This window comes from Canis aureus, chromosome 8 (assembly GCF_053574225.1).
Source record: "Canis aureus isolate CA01 chromosome 8, VMU_Caureus_v.1.0, whole genome shotgun sequence".
NCBI lineage: Eukaryota > Metazoa > Chordata > Mammalia > Carnivora > Canidae > Canis > Canis aureus.
The window spans coordinates 67,653,939-67,671,022 of record NC_135618.1 but is presented as its reverse complement, the minus strand read 5'-3'; the positions used below and the strand labels follow the sequence as shown (position 1 = coordinate 67,671,022).

Here is a 17,084-nt window from a genome sequence, read left to right as displayed (position 1 = left end):
TCTTTGTTCTGTGATCCGTTTGGGGGCACTTTGTGCCTGGGCCCTTTCCACCCAGGAGGGCACGGGTTTGCTTTCAGGTCCATCTCCACATGGTTCAGGCAGCACCCAGCAGGACATGAGGACTGGTCCCTGGGCATCTGAGCTAGGAGAGACCTCAGGATACAGAGTTAGCCCTCCCTTCATTTAACCCAAGTATGGTGGATCTGGAGCCCGAGTGGCTGGCGACCCGTCCATGCTCCATAGCAAGCTGGCAGTAGCACCATACCTCCCCGTCCTGCCCTCCAGGGGCCCCCAGCCTTAACAGTCTCAGAATTTCAGTGCTGGGAGGAAGTGTCCTGACACCCAGCATGGCTGCCAGGCATTACCTCATGCCATCCTTACCTCCCTGGATGGTGGGCATGGCGGCAGGGAAACTGAGGTTTGGCACAATCGTGTGAACCACCTGCAGGCTTGGCCACTGTGCCTGTCCCTTCTCCTGCACCCCTTCATGAGGGGCACTCTGCCTTGTGAACACCAGCATCCTTTATATACGGTTCTGAGAGGTCAGTAACTGGTGCCAAGCAGGGGTTTGCCCTGAGGTCAAAAAGCGGGATTGAGTGGCAGAGATGGAACTGGACCCCTGACTTCCAGTGACTCCTGCCACACACATTCCCTGGGCGTGACCTCGCTAGAGCCTCAGAAGGGATACAAAAACTGCCCGCAGCTGCAGCTGGTGGAAAGCCCCTGACCCTGGACCTGAGGAGCAGGACCCCCATCAGAGGTTTGCCAGAGCACCGTCCCCTCCCCTCACCCCTTGGAGGTCATGCCACAGCTCAGTTTCAGGTCTGTACCGAGAAAAAGAGGTTCTCTGAGAAGATGAACAAGAAGGTGGTAGCTGTTTGGCAAGATTCACGGACAGAGCACCCAGTCCTTGGCTCCAGGGGCTGCCAGCAAGCAGAACTAGAGCCACACGGGGTGGTAAGGAGGCATCTTCTAATATGCTGGAAGCTGGAGATTTGCGATAATGGCTGGCATGGAGAGGCCGTGTTTGGCCTGGATCACCAGGGCTCCCGGGGTGCCCAGGACTTGTCCTCATCTTGTTGGACCTTTGTGTGAGACCAGAGCCAAGGACTTCCCTGATGTCTGCAGGCTGACGAGTGGTTGTACAGATCTCACCTGTGTAGCTGGGTGATGTGCCGGCAAGACTGCTGCCTTGAAGCATTTCCTTTCTGGCTCAGCTAGAGACCCTGACTTACATCGAGTACATGTCACCAGAGGCTCCTCCAGGGGGGCTTGGGAAGTCAGACCTGAGATTGGATCCTGGCTCTGCCACCTCCTGCCTGTGAGACTTTGAGGAGGTAACTTCTTTTTCTGGCTTTGTTTTCTTTTAAAAAATGGTAACAAGGCCTTTTTTTTTTTTTTTTTTTTAAGGTTTACTTGAGAAAGAGAGTGGGTTGGGGGCAGAGGAGGGAAAAAGAATCCCAAGCAGGCTCCACACTCAGCTGGATGCAGGGTTCAATCTCCCCACCCTGAGATCATGACCTGAGCCAAAATCGTGTTGGACACTTAATTGACTCAGGTGCCCCAAGGCCTTCTGTCCAAAGTGGGGACACAATGACCCCTGTGTGGTAGGATTCTCCCAGTTGTCCCTCATCCCTACAGCTTGTTGGTCCCCAGGGTCTGTGCTATCCCCAGGTCACCTCACACCCACAGAACTGCAGCAGCCACCTCATGTCTCTGCCAATTTTAGTGGCCTGATTCCCCGGGACGCCAAGGATATCCAGGAGCTGGTCTCTGGGGACCTTCCCAGCCTCACCACCCACCTCATCCCTGTCCTGCACATCAGTCCTCTAGCTCCTAGAAGGCTCAAACCCTTGCTCACAGCCCCTCTTGCACACTGACTTGCCTAGAATCTTCCCTCTGCCCCAGCCCCTCCTTTTCTTACTCCACCAGCTTCCTCCCCCAATAATGGTTATTATCATCAACTGCCCCCCCCCCCAACTATTAGCTTCTTGTCCCTTGCACTGTCCTTAAGGTCCTGTGGGGTGTGGCACAGAGGAAGGCCCAGAAAGCCTAGCTAGTGGTCTTAGTGTCCACTGGTGATGTATACATCACAGAACAGGGTCCAGATCCCCTCCTTTCCTGATGGGACTTCCCACCTGCCACAAGAGCCTTGGCCATGCTTGGAGGAGGCCAAACCCTGACCATTTCCCGTAATACCTTTTCCTTCTTCTTAGAAGCAGAAGATTGAGCCTGTCAGTTTTAAGCCAAGTATCTGTCTATACTGAGGGCAAACAGTTGACATCTACGAAGCCTCTACTTTAGGCCGCTATAGCTAAACAAGAGCATGCTTGCTGCTCATCCTTCTCTAAGAGTAAGGGGAGCCTGTTTGGCAAGGTCTCAGAAGAACACTGATACTCTGGGGTCACTCTGCACCCCTGAGGTGAGCTCTTAAAAAGGGGGTAGGTGAACACCTCCCTGGCCCTTCCAGGGCCAACAACAATCAAGTCAGCAACGGGACCAACAGCTCACTTTACAGAGGGCTGGTACAGGCTTTGACAAGCATTTAGAATAAGAGGAGTTGTGTGGCCTGTCTCCCTGGATTTTAGAATCTTTATCTCATGATTTAAAGAAGAATCATGGGCCTCTTCCGATCAAGGGGGCTATCCTGAGGGATAGACCCTAGAACAATCTGAGAGAAGGCATGTTTAGGAAGCCTTTGTCCTGCAAATGTAAGGACAGTTCACAATTAGGATCTGTGGATGTAATTACCCAGCTATGACTGAATAAATAGGTAAGTGAGAAGCTTGTGTTAAACAGAAGAGGCCCTCTGAGTGAAATAGGAATGAATGGGGGGAAATTGAGGAAATGAGCACATTTATCAGAAACCAGCTGCAAACATCAATTTCCATTAAAGCTCAGAAGCAGCCTGGAAAGGTGTGCAACCACCGGTCTAGGACTGACTACAGAGTGACAGCCACCAGGGTCTGCCCCCCCACCCCCACTCCCCGCAGGACTACAGGGGAAAGGGAAGTATTCAGGAGAAGACCCTCAGGTTTAAGGATCAATTTTGCTGGTGAGCAGAAGCAAGCTACCTGTGCCCATGCAAATACGGACTTCTCCCAAACACAGGAGACCAGTTCTAAGATTGCTTTTTTATTACCTCCATGTTTTTGAAGCAGTTCATGACCAGCACAGTGCTTTGGGAACATTTTTGTTTTTAACAATAAATGAAAACATTTCTCTGACAAAAAGACCTATGTTCCTTCAATAGGTAAGAAAAGCTTCCCTCCCCTCCCCACTTTGCCCTCCCCTCTGGCTGGAGCAGTCTCCAGGGGGACCCAGACTACTACCCTAGAAACATTCAGCAAAGCGACCCTTAGCCTTCTTGACCCCCTTCCCCAGCAGTGGGGATGAGGGCAACATATTCCTCATGGGTCATTTGATCTTGAGGTCCTTCAAGGCTGATTCCAAGCTCTGGAAAGAGACAGCAGAACAGACAGGCTAGTTCTCACGGTGGTCCCACTCACCGCCATCCCAGCTCCAGCCAGGCAGAGGACAGAGAACCTGGGCTTTGGAGCTGGACAGACTTGGTTTTAATCCAGCCCTAAAGGGAGGTGCCCAGGGTGGTGCTACTCTTCCCCCTTCTTCATCCCAAAGAAGTGCCTTTCTTCTGTAGGGACGGAGAGGGCTTTCCAGGGAGGACGAGGGGGAGGAAGGGCCATGGTGGGCTAGGACTCACCTTCACATCCCAGATGCTCATGCCACCATCCATTCCTGTGGTGCAGAACTGTGAGCACTCAGCCTTGCCCCCGCTGAGCACCGAGATCTGGCTGCAAAGAAGAGGGGGGCTTGACGGGTCCCAGCTGGAGCCCTGCTTGCCCTCTGGGGAGCAGCTAACTCCAGTGAGAAGCACTGGGATGTACAGTTGGGGTGCTCAGCACAGAGCCTGGGAGGTGGCCCGCGGGGTTGCATGAGTCTGCTTTGAGGAGGAGCAGGAATGTGCAAGGTGCCAAGGGAAATCCAGGGAAATAGAACCAGATGTGCAACGGCATGAATCACGTGTGTGGGGTAATGTCCAGGGTGACCGTGGAGCAGGATGGGGGCAAAAAGCAAAACCTGGAGCTGGGAGGACATGCGGGGTCATTCCAATAAGCCCTGAAGGCTGGGCTCAGGGGTTAGTCTGAAAACACGGCCTGATAGCCATGGGAGGGGGCCACCCAGCCAAGGGGCCAAGTCAGGAAGTCTTCCCAGGTTGCTGCAGGGTGGACACCTGTGGCTGGCAGGATTGGAGCGTTGTGGATAGTTTCTCTTCATCCTGCCTAGTTGCACAAGGAGGCAACAGCAGGACCACTTCAGCCTCAGCCCTGCCCTGCAGGGTTGGGTGCCCTCTGGTCATCCCACAGACCTTCTTCAAAAAATGCAGTGCACACCCACTGCTGGGTTTGCATCCTGGCCCGATGTTATTTTTGTGCAACCTAGAGGGTCACCCCATTTCCTCAGTCAGGGCCCCCAGCCCCTACTTTGGCTTTATTTCTCCTCCCAGTGGCATCAGTCCCGTTCTCACCTCACACTGTTCTTATGCAGTGAGTCCAGGCCGGAGCCAGAAGCCACGCTGCCCTCTGAGCTCGCCTTCTTGTCCAGGTTCTGGAAGCGCTCTCGGGCGGTCAGGCCACGCTGTGAGCTCTGCTTGGGCACGTCCAGCCGCCCACCAGAACTCAGTGTCCCTGTGGTGCTGTCATAGGTAAACAGCACCGGAAAACAGTCATGGCCCTGCAATAGGGTGGGGGTATCATTGGAGCAGGCCCGAGGGCTGGCACAGCACCCCTATCTTCTGTGTGAGTCAACAGGCTGGAGACCAGGCGGGACACAGATGGGGGCTGTCTGGCCAGAAGCCGGGTGGCAGGACCTGGGTGGAGCTACTGGGAAGCCAGTGCCAGTTCAGAGACAGCTACGCTGACGCCAGGCATACCAACAGGGACCACATGCTGGGGGTGAGCATCTAGGGGTGCCCCCTCCCCTGGCAAGGCCAACGCCCAGTTGAGAAAACTTGTCCAAGACTCTCCTAGAAGCTTGGGGACCTTCTGCCCTGCCCAACTGGTTACACCCACTCTGGGCAAACACCCATAGCTGAATGCTTCTGTAGGCAAACCAGGCCTGATCCCCCCCTGCCCCCCACCCCCCCGGGACCTGAGGTTTGTTGAGGGGTGAAAAGGGATTGGAGAGATCAGTGGGCAGAAGGAGAGAGGGCAGTGCCCTTCTGGACGTGTGGTCCCAACTGTGCTGCCCCCACATAGCCAGAGTTAGTAGGGAAGCAGAAACCCTAGAGTGCAGGGCACAATTTTCTGCTCCCCCTTCTCCCTTCACAGCAGCCAGGGAGCATGCTAGAGACCAGGTGGCCCCTCCCGGCCTATTTGGACCAGGAAGGAAAAAAAGACTAGGGGCTGGGGGAGGGGGAGCAGGGAACCAGTAAAGGGCCACCCTCATCAGCACCCCTCCCTCTCTCCCTTTCCCACTCTCCCCCTCCCCGCCTCACCGCTGCCACCAGACTGTTTTCTGTGATGAAGGTCAGGGCCAGCAGTGGCAGCGTTTCAGAGGCCAGAGTGGCAACACTGAGAGAGAGAGACAGAGAGGTCAGCCGCTCCAGCCCCTCCTGCCCTGTGCCCGTCACCCCCCTGCTGCCCCCCATGGCCTTTACTCACGCCATTTTCTTGTCGGCATCGGCTAGGCACATGGTGCTGTCGTGGCTGACCCAGGCCACGCGGCTACCACTGGCCGAAAAGCAGACGCCGTGCACCCAGCCACAGCTACTGCTAGACTCAAACATCAGCTCCCCAAAGGGCATCTTGGAGCCCCACGGGGTGGGTGCTGGCCGCTCCTCCACCTCCTTGATGTAGGCCGAGAAGATCCTGCCAGGGCAGAGCAAGAAACAGACCTCCGTGACTGGGGCGTCTCTCCCAGACCCACCCGGTGAGGTCAGTGCTCAGCCCGGAACTGGTGGGAACCAGAGCCAGCTCTTCATGGCCTGAGTCCTCATGCTTGGGCCAATCTGGGCCTCGGTGCCCTCTGTGCAGCAGAATGGGGCCAGGAGGTCGCCCATGAACTCCCAGGGCCCTGGGGCCCTCATCTGAGGACTAACAACACTGACACAGCCCCTGGGGCTGTCCTGGTCTTCACCATGCTGGCGCCTATGCTCCGCAGCCGGCCCTTGGGACGCTTCTCCTCCTCCCTGCTCTGCAACTTGCCAGCCCAGACCGCCTTCCCGCAGCTCTAGCCAGCACACATTAACGCCCTCTCTGTCCCAGGGCCAGCTTGGGGTCACCGGACAGGACAGATCACCAGCTCCCCACCTGCCAACAGAGCCTCAGCAGGACATTACTGTCTCTATATCCGGGGCCTCCAAAGGCGTCCTGGTGCCTGCCGGAGCAGAGACCCAGGCCTTGGGAGGCCCACAGGAGCTGCGCCCAGAAGTAAAAACAGCCAATGGCAACTGGAGACTACATTCCAGGCCCAAGGTGACAAGGCAGGTGTGTTGCTTCTCGGTCATGTATGCCTTAGTGTGAGAAGGTAGAAGCCACTCCTTGTCCTTGCGATGGAAGACAAGGAAACAAGGACAGGAAGGCCTAGGAAAGAGTTCTCACCGCCATTAAGCAGTGGTAAGGGGTGCGGTGCATCCTGCCAAGCCTCTCCATGGCCTGGAGACAGGACCCAGTGGTGACCCCTCCAAAAGTAAACATCACAGATACAAGACTGAGGCCCCAGATCCCCCCGCAGGGCTCCCTCCACCTTCCAGTCCCCGGTTCCTGGGCTGACACGGCTCACCTGCACTTGAAGTCACAGGAGCCCGCGGCCAAGAGCACATTGTTGGGGTGCCAGTCCAGGCTGAGGACCGTGGAGCGAATGGGCTTCTTGATGTGCTTGCACACCCACCTGGATACACGGAGGGGAGGGGAACTGGTAGCTTCAGCACCCCAGGGACTCCACACTCCCACGGGGCCCTGCAGACCCCCAAGGTCCCCAGAGGGAGGGGCCTGGATTGGGCTGGTAGGGTACTGGGTGCCCTCCAGGTGGGAACTCCATCCCTGGTCTCCCTTAAGCTTCATGACAACCCTGGGACCCGCTCAGTCACACAGCAGCTAATTGGCCAGGGCAGAATTCGATTTCAGGTCTCCCAGATTCCAGCCTAGGCTCTGCCTACAGGGACCCAGGGAAAAAGATGATGATGTGGCCCTGGACCATGACAGGCTGGACATCTTGGACAAGTGACCTTATGGGGCCTTACTTTGCTCATCTGAAAAGTGGGGACAACCGATGCCCAGCCCAAGGGGCGGTCAGGGAGTGAGTACCAGGCTTTGTGCAGGGCCTTGTGTAGTACCCACAGAGGTGGTCCTGCTGTGATCTGTGCCCTCATTACTGAGGGCTGTGGGAGTGTTCCTTGCCTCCCCTACAAGGTCCAGAGAGGACATTCTTCCCCTGTGTCATGTGAACAAGGTTCCTGAAATTCTATCCAGTACTTTCTGGGACACTAGTCCCAACATCTTTTGGTCGGTGGCCCCAGGATCCCTCCAAACTGACTCTGACCCTGCCTGGGCACTCACCAGTCATTTTCCTGCTCAAAATAGCAGATGGAGATGACACGGGAGCCACTTCCCACAGCAAACTTGTTCTCATGGGGGGCCCAGCGCACACAGCGGGCAGCCCGGTTGATCCGCAGGATGACTAGTGTGGGCTTCCATGTGCGGCCCTTCAGCGTCCATACATAGGCATTGCGGTCTGTGCCACAGGTCACAATTCGGTTACTCTCAGGGGCCCAGTCAATGCCTGTGGAGTGGGGAGGAAACAGGCTGAAGCCATCCAAGCAGAGGTGGCTCTGGCATCCACATAGGAGGGGCTTAAGAGGCCATAATTTGGATGAGAGCTGCTCCACGGGATGCCTGTAGAACTGATACTGAGAGTTACGGCTCCCAAAATATCACCAAATGTGCTGGAAAGCCAAGAGACAGGAAATAAATGAGTTCTTGCTAATGCTGAGCTGAGCTGCTGGATCAAGCCTTTCCTGAAGCCCAGAAACATCTTCAGTTTTTCAGTAACATAAGCCAACATCATCCCTTTGTAACTTAAGCCAGTTTGAAATACTGGTTGTGTTACTCGCAACCCAAACTATCCTAACACAGTGATTGGGAGAGTGACTGGCTGGCCCTGCATCATCCCATCTCCTTTCAAGAGAGTGATCCCAGTCAGTCTGACATACCTGTCACCTGCCCATTGTGCTCCTTGAGCTCATGCACCTTGACCCACTTGGCCCCACTCTTCTCATAGATGTGCACCTCGTGGTTGTTGGGGCAGATGGCAATCTCTGCAGGAGAGAAGGGTAGGGGTAGGTAGTAGGAGGTGGGGTGCATGCCCTGGTTCCCCATTCCCTCAAGACACCCCTCTACCAGGAGCACCCTTCACGCCACTTGGGCAACATGTGGTCCTTCACCCCCTGCCTTGGTGCAGAGTTCCTTGAAGCACCCTGCCACCCCCCCGCCCCGGGACTAGCCATCCTTCACCAGTACCCACTACCCGCAGGCACCACCACAGCAGGGGAGCTACCCCCCTCTGCTCCCCAACTCCAGCCCTGGGCTGCTTGCTGTTCCTGACAATGCCGGGCTCTCCCGCTGTGGGGCCTATGGCATGGCTGCCTCCCTCACCTCCAAAAGACCCGCTGGCCACCTGTTCTAAACCAGCGCCTCTGCCTCCAGTGCTTTCCCCTCATCCTCTCGTGTTTCTCTCCAGGCTGTCTTCATTCCACCACCACCCCCGACCCACCCCCGGTCTGGGAGCCCGAGCAGGACCTGCACCCGAGCTGGACGCAGGGCTGTGCTCTGGCCTCCACTCAAGTGCCCCTCGCTGGCTGCCCCTGCACGTTCCCAGGGCTCGTCCCTCTTACACCCTCAGGACTGGAGGCGCAGGAGGGGGCCGGCCAGCCCTCCGAGCCCCAGTCCAGGGCGCCTGGCTGTTTTACTGCCCGCACACAGTCCGGGGGCCCCCGCCCCACGTCATCCGGTGGGTTGCGCGCAGCACTCACGGGTGCGGTCCTTGTTCCAGGCGTGGCAGCTGATGGGCTCCACCAGGAAGCTGTGGTAGGCCATGGCCGCTTAGCTCCTGTGCCATAGAGAGGAAGGGACCCCGAGTCAGCCCCAGCTCTGGTCCCGGCCCCACCTTCCATGAGTGCGGTGTGCTGACCCTGACCCGGGTCACCTGTGCTCATCATCTGTGCCTCAGTTTCCTCAAGGGTAGAGGCCCCCCCCACAACCTGGCAGAGGGACAGAGTGAAGGGCACCTGGGTGGCTCAGTCCATTAAGTGCATTGGGCTCAGTCATGATCCTGGATCCTGCTCAGCAGGGAGCCTGCCCCTCCCCCCATCTTGTGCGCTCACTCGTTCAAATAAATAAAATCTTAAAAAAAAAAAAAAAAAGAAAAGGATGGAGTGAGGATGAAATGAGAGGGGCACCAGCGCACAGCCCGCAGCCTTTCCCACCCAGAGCTCTGGTTCTCTGGAGAGGGAGGGGAGGAAGCTGGCCTGCAGGTGAGGGCACAGACCCACACAGACAACCCATCTTCATCCAGAAAACCACTTACTGCTCCTTCCATAGGGAGGAGGGGCGGGACTGGGCCCCAAGTGGGTGGCTGGACTGTGGGGTGAAGGTGGGTACAGAGGGCAGCACCCCCAGAACGGGCCCTGCGCTGACTACACCTCCCCAGCCTCCCCCCACTGCCACTGAGCTTCAGGGGTGCCCACTGCACCTGAGGTGGGGTGGGATCCCCAGCACAGTGGGTGAGGGGCAGTCCCCTCCCCCCCCACCCAGCTCTGCCCACCCCTGTTCCATTTGGCAAAGTCCTACTCCTCTAGAAAGGCCCAGAGTGCACACCACTTCCTCAAACCCATTCTCTCCTCACCCGGCACCCGGTAGGTGTTCAGGAGACCCAGCTCCCATGGGGTGACACCCAGCCCTGACCCACCCGTGCAGGATTCAGTCTCCCCAGCTAGCCCAGCGGCTGATCCCGGGGCACAGGGGCCTCGGGCCTTGGCACTGGCTGTTCCCCCGCCTCCAGAGCTCTACCCCCAGGGGCCTCCATGGCCAGCCCCGCGTTTCCCCTTCACGTCCCAACGCCACCTTCACAGGGAGGCCTCTCTGACCACCTCTGGCCACTGATTCAAAACTGCAGCCGCCACCCCCACCCCAGCACTCCCTATTCTGGACTGAATTCCCACAGAGGATCACTATTGACCATTTCTTACAGGGTCCTCATCCACGTCGCCGGCTGCCTTTCTCGCCCAGCTGGGCCTTGCCGAGCTTGATGCAGACAGGTTTCACTTGTCCACACTGCTTTCCCCAGGGCCTAGATGCTTGGCACGCAGTAGGTGCTCGATAAGCTCTTTATTAAAAAATTACAAAAAAAAAAAAAAAAAAAAACCCACACCAAAACACTACTGGGGTGCCTGGCCAGCTCAGTTGGTAGAGCATGTGACTCTTGATCCTGGGGTTGTGAGTTCAAGCCCCATGTTGGGGGTGGAGATTACTTAAAATCTTTAAAGACACAAACACACAAAACCCCACCACCAGGGCACCTGGGTGGCTCACTGGTTGAGCATCTGCCTTTGGCTCAGGTCATGATCCTGGGGTCCTGGGAGCAGTCCTGTATCAGGTTCCCCACAGGGAGCCTCCTTCTCCCTCTGCCTGTGTCTCTGCCTCTCTCTGTGTCTTTCAGAAATAAATAAATAAAATCTTAAAAAAAAAAACCCACACACCACCATTTCCTGAATGCTCCTTACTTGCCAGCTCTAAGCAGTCCAGGCATTTTTTTAATCCAGTATAGTTGACAATGTTATATTCATTTCAGGTGTAAAATATAGTCACTCAATTCTATAGGTTGCTCAGCACTCATCAAGATAAGTAGGCTCTAGGCCCTTTACCTATTACACTCATCCCCTCACCCCAGGTGTTCTGGACTTCAGTGCTCGGATGCCACAGCCCCAGTGACAGATGGAGAGGATGGGGCTCAGTGAGAGGAAGCTACCTGCCCAGTCACACCTGGCAGGTGTCACCAGGAGCCTGGCTGTCTCCCCGACCAGTTGGCAGCTCCGCATCCCATGGACGGGGCTAAAAAAGGCTTCCCCCTAGTTCTGGGCCTGGGCCCTGGAACCCCCCGGAAACTAGGGAGCACCTACCTGGCCCCACAGAAGAAGGGCCACCTGTTCAGGCTGAGCTTACCCACATGGCTGGCCAGGAGGCCTTGTGGGAAGGCCCAGCGCTGAGCCAGGGCCCTGAGGCCAGGGAGGGACGAACTGCATGTAGCCTACTGCACAGCCGGGCAATCCAGGGCTCCAGCTGGCCCCAGGCGGCACCAGGGATCCTGTGGGGCCTGGCTCCCTGACCCCGGGCTCACCACCTGCGGTCCCTGCTCCTCCTGCCAGCCCCAGATGCAAAATTTTCCTTTATAGCAGGAAGCTCTGGAAGGTTCCTGGGGCGGCCCAGGTCTGTCTCACGGAGACACAAGTGCACGTACAGGGCAGGGACATGCTTAGAGCTCGGCACCAAGTAAGTCCTCAGTCCACACTGCTCAGTCCACAGCCCAGGCTCAGGCCGCACACGCTCCCGTGTGTTCAGCCTTGCACGTGTATACACAAGACACTCCTCCCTCCCTGTGTTCAGCCTCATGCATGCACACACACAAACACACACACACACAAGCACTGTGCTCCCACCAGGGCTGCTTCCCCAGCCTGTCCTTATAAGGCCTCTTGTGGAAGGCAAAGGCCCCGGAAGTGGTGCTTTGGGGGCCCTCAGCTCAGGTCAGCAGGCTTGATGGGGACTTTCCTCAGCACTTCCGGTGCCTCTGGGCTGGGTCAGCACTGGCATCCAGCTTGGCTGGAGCCCTTCATCACTATCCATACCACAGACCACAAGACTGAGAAGTGGGAGTAGCAGGTCCATCTGTGCTCATCTGCCCACCCCTCCCTTTTCCATCACTGCCAGGGAGGCATAGATCAGGCCAGAGGCTCACTCCCACACCCCAGCCAGGCTCTTGTTGGCTGCTGAACCAGGGTGGAGGCCAGCCAGCCCCTGCCCCTTCAGCCCCTGGTGGCCCGGAAGCAAGAAGCCCTGTGGCTACAGCCCTGGGGGTCCCTGGGCCCACAGCTCGGCAGCAGAATGCAACTTCCCACGCGGTGCAGCTGCAGGTCTCTGCTCCTTGCAGGGTCTTGGCAAGAGTATCTAGAAGTGTGGGCCAGGCTGTAAGAGCCTGTTTAGTGTATGTTCCAGAGTTCTAGGCTGTGAGGATGGAGAGGTTGGGTCTGCTGAAGATGGCAGCCCCCATACTAGTGAGTAACACAGCCAAGAGGACTTTGGGAGCCCTGACCATGGTTTCCTGGGATCTAAAGATCTGCAAGTGGGAGAGAAAGGGGCCACAGGCACAGCGGGACAGGCGGGGGGCGGCGGGGGGGGGGGGTAGTTCAGATCACATCTATCAGCCAACCACACTTTAGCATGAATTCAGATAGAAATACTCATAGTACATGGAATTAACTAACATCTTAAAGGGCGTAGGGGGTAGATATGGGTGAAGGGGCTGGGAGAGAAGGTGCATTTTCCTCCTTTTCATAACTTCTGCAAAGCAACTAAAACCAGCAGGGCCTCCGCAATGACTCCCAACCCCCCATGTTACAAATGAGGAAGTGGCAACCCAGAGAGAAGAGTAGCTTCTCTGGCCACTGTTGCCTCAGGGCAACATCCTCCTAGAGCAGAATCACTGGATTGTTCCCGTGGTCAGGCAAAGCAACAACACAGCCTTCACACTGGGCCACCCCCTGCTGCGGGAACTTTGACTTAATCCTTCCCAGGAAAACCTCCATGGGGGGATGGGAAGGCACCGACTGCCAGCCAGTCACCCTAAAGACTATGCAACTAGAGTTGCTTTTGCCCAAGCCTGTTAACAACACAAAGCCTCAGCAATGGCTCCGGGGACGGGGAGACAAAGGGAGGCTGAGGCCATGGCCTCCAGGACACCCACCCACTTGTCAAGGCAGCCCCGTGAGCCAGCACCATGGGCCCATTTGACTGTTGAGGACAGAGAGAGGAACCGTGTTGGGACTTGGAGTCCACGTGCAGTGATCTGTGCCTCATTATCCCAGAAACAGAGGCTGGGGGAGTGTGGGTCAAATGTGGAGTCTCCCCTGGCTGGCTCCCCTCTGCCAGCCTAACGCCAGGATCTCTGTGTTCCCAGCGGCACGTTCCCTGCGTCCTTTCAGCACACAGTGAAGGCTCAGTACAAATGGGCTGGAGATTACCCAGGGCTGGGCGTGGGAGAGCACAGGGAAGAGCGGCATGAGGTCCGGGAGGGGTTTCGGGTCTCCAGAGTGTGGTTTCCATCCAGAGGGTGCCATGCCAGAAACCATGCACCGGGGTATGGACGCGAACTATCTAGGGGCATGGTAGGTGCTTTGTCCACCCACGTATCCTCAGCACCAATTAGAGTTCCTGGCACATAACAGGTGCTCAATACGTATTTCTTGAAGGCAAATTGAATAAATCCCATCCTTTTCTTTAGGGGATAGGCTCCAAGGAATGAATATGCTTTATTATTTCAGTGACATATGTATGCAATTTGTAAATATTTACTGGGGAGTATGTGTTCAGTTTTGTTTTGTGTTCTTCCTGATTAGGGTCAATGATTAGCAAAACTTGGAAATCTGAAATCTAGAAGATCCTCTGCTGAGCACTTGGGAAGAACTCAGCTCCCCTCAGAGCAAAGCAAGCCAGGTAGAGCCTTGGGCTGCCTGACCGAGGGCCTCAGGGCTCCTTCCTTACAGCGTTAGGGTCAAATTCTAACTCTCCATACCAACTGGATGCCCTCAGCCAATACTTCCTTCACATCTCTACCAGAAAAGGTGGGGGCTGAACAAGGCACTAGCTGTAGGTTCCTTATTGCTTCTAGAAAAACCTGGCCAAGGTTCTCTGAAGCCAGAGGTTTGGCTGTATCTGAGGCTAATCTAGGCAGGAGCCATCTGGAGCAGGATCTTGGCCCTACAGGCACTCAGGGAAGTCCCCACCCAGCTCAGACGCTCCAGGGAGTTGCCAGTAAGCCATTTTGTACACGTGCTAAGCAGTTACTCAACTTCCTGTTGTGTATGGAATAGGCCTTGCCACCCCAGACCAGCCAAAACCTCCTCCCCAACTCTGCTCCTGAAGTCTTAACCAGGCAAAAATCAAGTCAAGACACATAAATGAAAACAATCATAGAAAGCACCATAAAGCGTACTAATAAAGCAATCCAAACAAAACAAAATCCAAAAACACATAAAACTCAATGTTGGCAGGGTTGTGGAGAAATTCTCATTCGTTCAGCCTTTCGGAAGAGCGATGTAAAAACAATTCAACAACTGGGTAGGAACAAGCAGAATAACACAAACAGGAACTTAAAAATTAACACTCTTTGGTGGCATAGATTCATTTTGGTGCTAAGAAAATAACCACCGACTTTTTTTTTTTTTTTAAGCAAACATGTTCATAATAACCCCCTCTAGAATGGTGGAAGGGTGGAAAAATCCAGATGACTACAAATATGGCAAGAGTAAATTGTGACACTAACATGCTGGGATATCATTTAACTATTTGAAAAGACCTGTGTGGATTATGTACATAAACACACATAAACTACCTTTACCGGCATCTTTAAATGCACAGCATTTTTACCCACAGCTTTGACATACATTCTTTTACCCCCAAGAGCAAGCCTAAAGGGTTGTTTTGGGTTTCTTTCGTGTTTTTTAAACCTTCATTTTGTACATGAGGAAAAAGACTCAGAGTCAAGAATCGGGGATGCCTAGGTGGCTCAGTAGTTGAGCATCTGCCTTTGGCTCAAGTCATGATCCTGGGGTCCTGGGATTGAGTCCCACATCAGGCTCCCCTCGGGGAGCCTGCTTCTCCCTCTGCCTGTGTCTCTCTGCCTCTTTCTGTGTGTGTCTCTCATGAACAGAGATATAAAATCTTTAAAAATAAATAAATAAATAAATAAATAAATAAATAAATAAATAAATAAAAACAAGAATCTCTCAAAGCCACACAGCTCCTACATGGCAGTTTGGGATTCTGACCCCCAAATCTCAGAGGTTAGCATCATCCAGACACTTTGGTAAGTGCGGGCAGGCCCTACAATGGTAGTGGCAGCAGGAAGAGCACCGACCTGTACCCGGCGTGTGCCTGGCACAACCCAGTGCCTTCCACACACAATCCCAGGTAAGCCTCGCCGCTTGAAAGGTCCCCATTTTACAGAGGAGGAAGGTTGAGGTCCAGAGCCGTCAGGTGGCTTGCTAAGGAAGCTGGCGCGCTCAACCCCGGCCCGAGGGCCTCCCGGGAACCGGTGCCCGTGGCCGGGGCAGCACCACCTGCCAGGCGCGGGGGCCCGCCGACGGCCTCCAGCTCAGCGCCGCGTTAGGCGGGCTCCGGGCTCCGGGCTCCGGGCTCCCGCTAGTCCCGCCGGCCTTGCTGTCACCGCCCCGGGCGGCCCCGCTGGGTCCCCGCCTCCGGCGAAGGGGGACCCCCTCCGGGTAGGGTCGGCGGCCCCGGCCCCGGGGCGCCCGGAGGGCCGGGGCGGGGGGGGGGGGGGCGCGGGGGAGGGGCCAGGTGGGCGGGGGCGCCAGCTCATTTCCCGGCCGGAGCAACCCGGAAGGCTGGAGGATGGAGGGGAAGTGACTGGGCGTGGGGCCCTCGCCGCCCGGAATAGCGGGGGGCAGCGGCCGCGGGGTAGAGCCGGGGAGCGCAGGCCGGGGCGGCGGCGGGGGTCGGGCCAGGGCGCCCCGCGCTCCCCTCGCCCCGAGGCGGCCGCCCACCCCGGGCCCTGCTCTCGCCTCCGGGCGACCCCACGCACCTGGCGAGCCCCCGCCCCGGGCCCCTTCCCCCGGGCACCCCCTCCCCGCGCTCCTGCGCCCCCGCGGGCGCCCCGCACCCTCCCCACCTGCAGGCAACTCCCCGCTACCCCCTGCGGGCGGCCCCAGCCCCCTCACCTCGGGGCGCCCCGGCCGCGGACTCTGGGCAGTCGACGCGCCGAACCGGCTCTGGGCCCCGCGCGGCGCCGCAGCCACTTCCTCGTGGGCGGGGGGCGGGGCCTCAGCCTCAGCCCCGCGGGGACCGGGGCGGCAACCAGGGTGGCGGCCAGAGCCCAGGCCCCGCCCACCCATCCGGGGTGGGGGCTGCGCGGAGCCCGGGCGCCCGGCGCTCCTCCGCAACCGCCCCTTGCAACTTTACGCGCGGGGAAACTGAGGCTCGGAGCGGCAGCTGGGCGGGGTGCGCGCCTTCCCTCCTCCCGGAGCTGATGGCCACGGGGCGCGGCAAGTGCAGGCCCGGGACCGGGTGCCCGCGGGCGGGCGGGCGGCCCCCGCCCCTCCCCCGCCCCTGCCCCGCCCCCCGTGCCCGCCGCAGCACCCTCCCGGGGCCGGGTGCCCGCGGGCTCGCACTGACGACTTCCTGCCCCTGGATCCGCCGCAGTCCACTCCTGCCTCCCAGCTGCCTGGTGGCCTTGTGGCCACATGCATTTGGGTCTTGGGCCGAGTGGTCCCCAGGGGTCTTTCTATCCTTAGCCTCTGCCTCATCGGTGGAGATGTGGCCAGGTGGCTGCGCGGATGGGGGAGCCCCCGGCGAAAACCCCCTCCTGCGCCCTCTCTTAGCGGGGGGCTCCTCCCCAGGTGTCCTCCCTCCCAGGCGCAGGCAGCAGCAAGCCGCACTGGGGCTCTGTGGTCTTTCCGGAGGCAGGGGATCGGGATCTGGGGCCAGACGCCCACCCTGACAGGTCCCGGGGCTTTGACACATGGTTTTCTTTCTGCCTGGAACACTTTTCCCCCCCTGTCCCCCCCCTGCAGGGTTTGTCTCTTAGCTCACTCTGTCCACAACCCGCTCTGCCCTGGAGGTGACTGCGGGGCTCCCAGCAAGACCCTGCGCCCACCAGTCCCGGCTGCCATCAACACTGAATCCTGCCCCTGCAAGGTGGCTGGGAGGATTCCATGTCTCCAAACGTGGGAGCTCTCCCAGTAGTGAGCGCGCAGTGAGCGCTCAGCAAGCTTCGGC

General features: G+C 57.5%; 1 protein-coding gene across 1 annotated transcript; it reads right to left on the bottom strand.

Annotated features, from left to right (window-relative positions):
* Nucleotides 1-3,119: 3,119 nt before the first annotated feature.
* ARPC1B (actin related protein 2/3 complex subunit 1B) lies at nucleotides 3,120-16,184 on the bottom strand. The gene is made up of 10 exons (XM_077907898.1): nucleotides 16,028-16,184; nucleotides 9,050-9,126; nucleotides 8,231-8,335; nucleotides 7,578-7,800; nucleotides 6,802-6,909; nucleotides 5,682-5,888; nucleotides 5,516-5,591; nucleotides 4,547-4,752; nucleotides 3,722-3,812; nucleotides 3,120-3,456 (listed from the first exon to the last, which is right to left on the bottom strand). The coding sequence occupies exons 2-10, from the start codon at nucleotides 9,111-9,113 to the stop codon at nucleotides 3,418-3,420; spliced, it is 1,119 nt and encodes a 372-aa protein (XP_077764024.1). The 5' UTR covers nucleotides 9,114-9,126; nucleotides 16,028-16,184; the 3' UTR covers nucleotides 3,120-3,417.
* Nucleotides 16,185-17,084: the final 900 nt, after the last annotated feature.